At 58.6% G+C, this 6,000-nt stretch overlaps 1 protein-coding gene across 7 annotated transcripts in view; it reads right to left on the reverse strand.

Annotated features, from left to right (window-relative positions):
- HYOU1 (hypoxia up-regulated 1) overlaps positions 1 to 6,000 on the reverse strand; it is a 33,526-nt gene that overhangs the window by 21,802 nt on the left and 5,724 nt on the right. For all 7 annotated transcript variants that reach the window (XR_012802158.1, XR_012802157.1, XM_075604204.1 and 4 more), the window contains exons 5-10: positions 5,991 to 6,000; positions 5,573 to 5,649; positions 4,346 to 4,527; positions 3,569 to 3,684; positions 1,126 to 1,312; positions 218 to 352 (exon numbers count right to left, since the gene is read on the reverse strand). The exon at positions 5,991 to 6,000 is cut by the window's right edge and continues 145 nt beyond it. Coding sequence is in view for 5 of the 7 variants with exons in the window: in XM_075604204.1 (XP_075460319.1) it covers positions 218 to 352; positions 1,126 to 1,312; positions 3,569 to 3,684; positions 4,346 to 4,527; positions 5,573 to 5,649; positions 5,991 to 6,000 (707 nt within the window). In the remaining 2 variants the exon portion in view is untranslated. The remainder of the gene's footprint in view (positions 1 to 217; positions 353 to 1,125; positions 1,313 to 3,568; positions 3,685 to 4,345; positions 4,528 to 5,572; positions 5,650 to 5,990) is intronic.

The following is a 6,000-nucleotide window of genomic DNA, read 5'->3' on the forward strand; positions in this document are numbered from 1 at the left end:
GGTGTGGGTGGCGGGCGGAAGACAAGGAGATGGGCTGGCGGCGTGCGTAATGCTAGGAGGGGGCAGGCAACGAGGTGTGGGTGGCGGGCGGAACACAAGGAGCGGGGCTGGCGGCGTGCGTAATGCGAGGACGGGGGCAGGCAACGAGGTGTGGGTGGCGGGCGGAACGCAAGGAGCGGGGCTGGCGGCTGTCCCCCTTCCCCCCGCCCCCCCTCACCAGGCTCATCTCGGCACTGCTCAGGGCCTGCTGCACGGGAGCGGAGACTCTCTGGAAGAGATCCACACACAAATCCTCCAGCACCTGACGGGACACCTTGGCTTTGAAGTCAATGTCGTCCATGAGCCCCTCGATCTGTACAAGGAGAGAGACAGCGTATGGTGTGGGAGGCCCCGGTCACACGCTGCACGTATACATGGGGATATATATATATAGATATATACACACAGACACTTTACACATTTATGAAATAGAAAAGTTCACATTGCTTTCTCACTTTCCCCTTAACTCTTTTGCTCTGGGAGGGAAAGGGTTAATAATCTCAGTACATTTTTGCCCGTGCCATGCGGTCAGTGCCCCGGTGCCGTGTGATCAGTACCGCTGGGGCTGTGCCCATACCATGTGGTCAGTGCCCTGGTGCTGTGCGGTCATCGCCCCGGGGCTGTACCCGTGTCGTGTGGTGAGTGCCCGTGCGGTCCGTGCCTCAGTGATGTGCGGTCAGCGCCCCAGGGCTGTGCCCGTGTCGTGTGGTCAGTGCCCGTGCCGTGTGTTCCGTGCCCCGGTGCTGTGCGGTCAGCGCCCCAGTGCTGTGCGGTCAGCGCCCCAGTGCTGTGCGGTCAGCGCCCCAGTGCTGTGCGGTCAGCGCCCCAGTGCTGTGCGGTCAGCGCCCCAGTGCTGTGCGGTCAGCGCCCCAGTGCTGTGCGGTCAGCGCCCCAGGGCTGTGCCCGAGCCGTGTGTTCCGTGCCCCGGTGCTGTGCGGTCAGCGCCCCAGTGCTGTGCCCGTGCGGTCAGTGCCCCGGTGCTGTGCGGTCAGCGCCCCAGTGCTGTGCCCGTGCGGTCAGTGCCCCGGTGCTGTGCGGTCAGCGCCCCAGTGCTGTGCCCGTGCGGTCAGTGCCCAGAGGATGTACCTGTGCCATGTGGTCATTGTTGGCACTCAGGATGGTCTTGACACGGTTGGCCTCTTTCAGGAGCTTGGCCATGGCGCGGTGGTTCTCCCGCACGTCCTTCTTGGATTTCTTCTGCTCGTTGAAGAGTTTGGCCAAGTAATCCCGGAGCCGCAGGTCGATCTCCAGCCCGCCAAGCGTCCGGTCAAACCTGAGACACGGCAACAGTGACACACTGCATGTACCACGGCTACGCTGTCACAGTGTCAGGCTGCACACTGCATGTACCACGGCTACGCTGTCACAGTGTCAGGCTGCACACTGCATGTACCACGGCTACGCTGTCACAGTGTCAGGCTGCACACTGCATGTACCACGGCTACGCTGTCACAGTGTCAGGCTGCACACTGCATGTACCACGGCTACGCTGTCACAGTGTCAGGCTGCACACTGCATGTACCACGGCTACGCTGTCACAGTGTCAGGCTGCACACTGCATGTACCACGGCTACGCTGTCACAGTGTCAGGCTGCACACTGCATGTACCACGGCTACGCTGTCACAGTGTCAGGCTGCACACTACATGTACCACGGCTACGCTGTCACAGTGTCAGGCTGCACACTACATGTACCACGGCTACGCTGTCACAGTGTCAGGCTGCACACTACATGTACCACGGCTACGCTGTCACAGTGTCAGGCTGCACACTACATGTACCACGGCTACGCTGTCACAGTGTCAGGCTGCACACTGCATGTACCACGGCTACGCTGTCACAGTGTCAGGCTGCACACTGCATGTACCACGGCTACGCTGTCACAGTGTCAGGCTGCACACTACATGTACCACGGCTACGCTGTCACAGTGTCAGGCTGCACACTACATGTACCACGGCTACGCTGTCACAGTGTCAGGCTGCACACTACATGTACCACGGCTACGCTGTCACAGTGTCAGGCTGCACACTGCATGTACCACGGCTACGCTGTCACAGTGTCAGGCTGCACACTGCATGTACCGCGGCTACGCTGTCACAGTGTCAGGCTGCACACTGCATGTACCACGGCTACGCTGTCACAGTGTCAGGCTGCACACTACATGTACCACGGCTACGCTGTCACAGTGTCAGGCTGCACACTACATGTACCACGGCTACGCTGTCACAGTGTCAGGCTGCACACTACATGTACCACGGCTACGCTGTCACAGTGTCAGGCTGCACACTGCACATACCACGGTTACTCTGTCCGTGTCAGGCTGCACACTGCACATACCATGGTTACTCTGTCCGTGTCAGGCTGCACACTGCACACACCATGGTTACTCTGTCCGTGTCAGGCTGCACACTGCACATACCATGGTTACTCTGTACGTGTCAGGCTGCACACTACATGTACCACGGTTACTCTGTCCGTGTCAGGCTGCACACTGCACATACCACGGTTACTCTGTCCGTGTCAGGCTGCACACTGCACATACCACGGTTACTCTGTCCGTGTCAGGCTGCACACTGCACATACCACGGTTACTCTGTCCGTGTCAGGCTGCACACTGCACATACCATGGTTACTCTGTCCGTGTCAGGCTGCACACTGCACATACCATGGTTACTCTGTCCGTGTCAGGCTGCACACTGCACATACCATGGTTACTCTGTCCGTGTCAGGCTGCACACTGCACATACCATGGTTACTCTGTGCGTGTCAGGCTGCACACTGCACATACCATGGTTACTCTGTCCGTGTCAGGCTGCACACTGCACATACCACGGTTACTCTGTCCGTGTCAGGCTGCACACTGCACATACCATGGTTACTCTGTCCGTGTCAGGCTGTACACTGCACGTATCACAGCTAGTCTGTCGGTGTCAGGCTGCAGCTAGCCACAGCCCCTTTTACGGAAAGACTCTGTGGTGTCTGTCGGCCACTGGATAGGTCACAGGTCCCCATCTCTGTCCCCATGCAGTGGAAGGGACAGGCTCCATGCGCCAGAAGCCCCTCCTAAATATATTTACTTCCCCCTCATCCCAGTGCCATGCCTAGCTGGGATGCCCCACCAGCACCATGCCTAGCAGGCCCCCCCCCCCCCCGGCTGCAGATGAGGCCCCCCCCAGTCATGCTTAGCTGGACCCCCCCAATCACCATGCCTAGCCCCCCCCCACCCCCCCCCATGGTTAGCTGTCCCCCCCTCCTCCCCATCAGCCATGCTTAGCTGTGTCCCCAGCACCATACCTAGCTGGGCCCCCTGAGCTGCAGGTGAGGGCCACCCCCCTGCCATGCCTAGCTGGACCTCCGCCCCCAGCACCATGGTTAGCTGCGCCCCCCCCACCCCCCCAATGCCTAGCTGGGGCCCCATATACAAATCAATGAATAATAAGACCTGCGCTGTTTAAACAATTTGTGTTAACCCTTCCACAGACGAGCAGCGTGACCGTCAGCGGGGAGCGCCCCCCCCCCCCCTCCTTACCCTACGCCGCGGATCTGGAGCTGCGGCTGGCTGCCCGAGTCCTTTGTCTTCACGGTTTGGTACGTTACTATGGTGCAGGAAGTGCTCCGGGATCCCATGTCATAAAACATTATGCTCTAAGGGAGGGAATGGAGGAGGGGGGACAGAGCTGGTCAGGACAGGAGGTGGCAGAGCTAGACAGGACAGGAGGAGGAGGAGACAGAGCTGGACAGGACAGGAGGAGGGGGAGACAGCTGGTCAGGACAGGAGGGGGGGGGACACAGAGCTGGACAGGACAGGAGGAGGGGGGAGACAGAGCTGGACAGGACAGGAGGGGGGGACAGAGCTGGACAGGACAGGAGGAGGGGGGAGACAGAGCTGGACAGGACAGGAGGAGGGGGGAGACAGAGCTGGACAGGACAGGAGGGGGGGACAGAGCTGGACAGGACAGGAGGGGGGGGAGACACAGAGCTGGACAGGACAGGAGGAGGGGGGAGACAGAGCTGGACAGGACAGGAGGAGGGGGGAGACACAGAGCTGGACAGGACAGGAGGGGGGGACAGAGCTGGACAGGACAGGAGGGGGGGAGACACAGAGCTGGACAGGACAGGAGGAGGGGGGAGACAGAGCTGGACAGGACAGGAGGGGGGGGACAGAGCTGGACAGGACAGGAGGGGGGGAGACACAGAGCTGGACAGGACAGGAGGGGGGATGGGGGGGGAGAAGCATACAGAAAAGGATACAAAGAGGAGAATGGGAGGGAGCGGCCTGTGCAGAGCTGGTTAGGGGGGCACGGACCTGCGCAGTGGCGTTGATATCCTTCCTGCGGAAGACCCCGTAGTTGAGGGCCACGGCCGTGTTATCGTTGATGAGCTGCAGGACCTTGATGCCGGAGAGCTGCGCGGCCTGTAACACCGCTCGGCGCTCCGCCTGGTTAAAGAAGGCGGGTACGGTGATCACTGCGTCCTTCACGGGCTGCTCTGCAGGGGGCAGGGAAGAGAGCAGCAATTATTACTGTGGAGCCAACATATTCCACGGTGCTGTACAATACGGATACCAAAGAGGAGGCGCCGTCTGAACCGAGGAGCTAACAATCTAGCAGCCCGGGGAAACGTAGCTAAAGTATTGGGATGGGTAACAGTACTCCTGGCCTGTGGCCAAATACTGACCACAGAGTGGGAGCCGCTGCTAAATTATTCATTTTAAGTCTCATTTATTTAAAAACTCTAAACTTGTAACTTTAGGTACAAATCATTTCGCTTTAACATTCATTCAGAAAACGCTGTGTCTGACGGACGTAGCTCCTCGTGGCGAGCGCAGGGTCGTCATTCGGAGGATAGATTTCGCGGCATTATGGGAGGGAGAAGGTGCCAAGTCCCAAATATTAACCCACGGGACGTGGCGCCGTCACAGCAAGGAATACATACGTTCTATGCATCAGACGAAGCGTATATGGACACCGGGTACTTCTATATGTTCAGTGTGTGGAGATAAATAAATAGATGATGTTTTTTGCACACGCTAAAGCAGTGGTGCGCAAACTGGGGGCGCGATATTAACTGCGGGGGGCGCGGGGTTTACAGAGGCGAAGGCCTCTGTAAACTTTACTTACCGTGGTTCAGCAGGCACCTGGAGACGTGTCGCCATGGCAATGCGGCGGCAAATGACGCCGCGGGGTCATGTGACGTCACGTTGCTATGGCAACGCGACATGACGCCCAGACGCCGGGAACCACGGTGAGGTAGGGGGCGTGGGGAGTGCAGGATAGGCGGCGACGGGGCACAGGTATAGTATATAATCAGGGGTGGTCAACTCCAGTCCTCAAGGGTCACCAACAGGTCAGGTTTTGAGGATATCCCTGCTTCAGCACAGGTTGTGCAGTTGAAGACTGAGCCATTGATTGAGCCACCTGTGCTGAAGCAGGGATATCCTGAAAACCTACACTTGGAGTTGCCCACCCCTGGTACACACACACACACACACATACACACACACACACACACACACAACCAGATCACCCCTCACCTGCAAATTCCTCCGCCAGAGACCTGGAATAATTCAGCGTCATGGCCAGGAGTTCCTCCGCGGAGTACGTCAATTCACTGAGCACGGGGAAGGAGGAGGAGATGCCATTATTACCATTACAGCCAAAGCCAGGCCGAGGCTGGTGGGGAAGGAACTGGCCTCTGAAGTGGGAATCTATTGCTGAAACCAAAGACTAGCCCAGTGTGACCTTCCTGAGCTACAATGGGTGGGGGGCAATTGACACCTCGTGGGGGGAGGGCGGGGTGACATATGGAAGTATAACAGGAAGCAGAGGGTCCATGGAGCTGAAATTAATGGGGTTCAACTCCAGAGACCCCCTGCTGTGTGTGTGTTAATGCTTTAAAAGTTGATGGGAACCCCCCCCCCCCAAATAATTGGGTTGAGACCCCGCACTTACTCGGACAGCT

The sequence above is a fragment of the Ascaphus truei genome, chromosome 6 (genome assembly GCF_040206685.1).
Source record: "Ascaphus truei isolate aAscTru1 chromosome 6, aAscTru1.hap1, whole genome shotgun sequence".
Classification (NCBI taxonomy): Eukaryota; Metazoa; Chordata; class Amphibia; order Anura; family Ascaphidae; genus Ascaphus; species Ascaphus truei.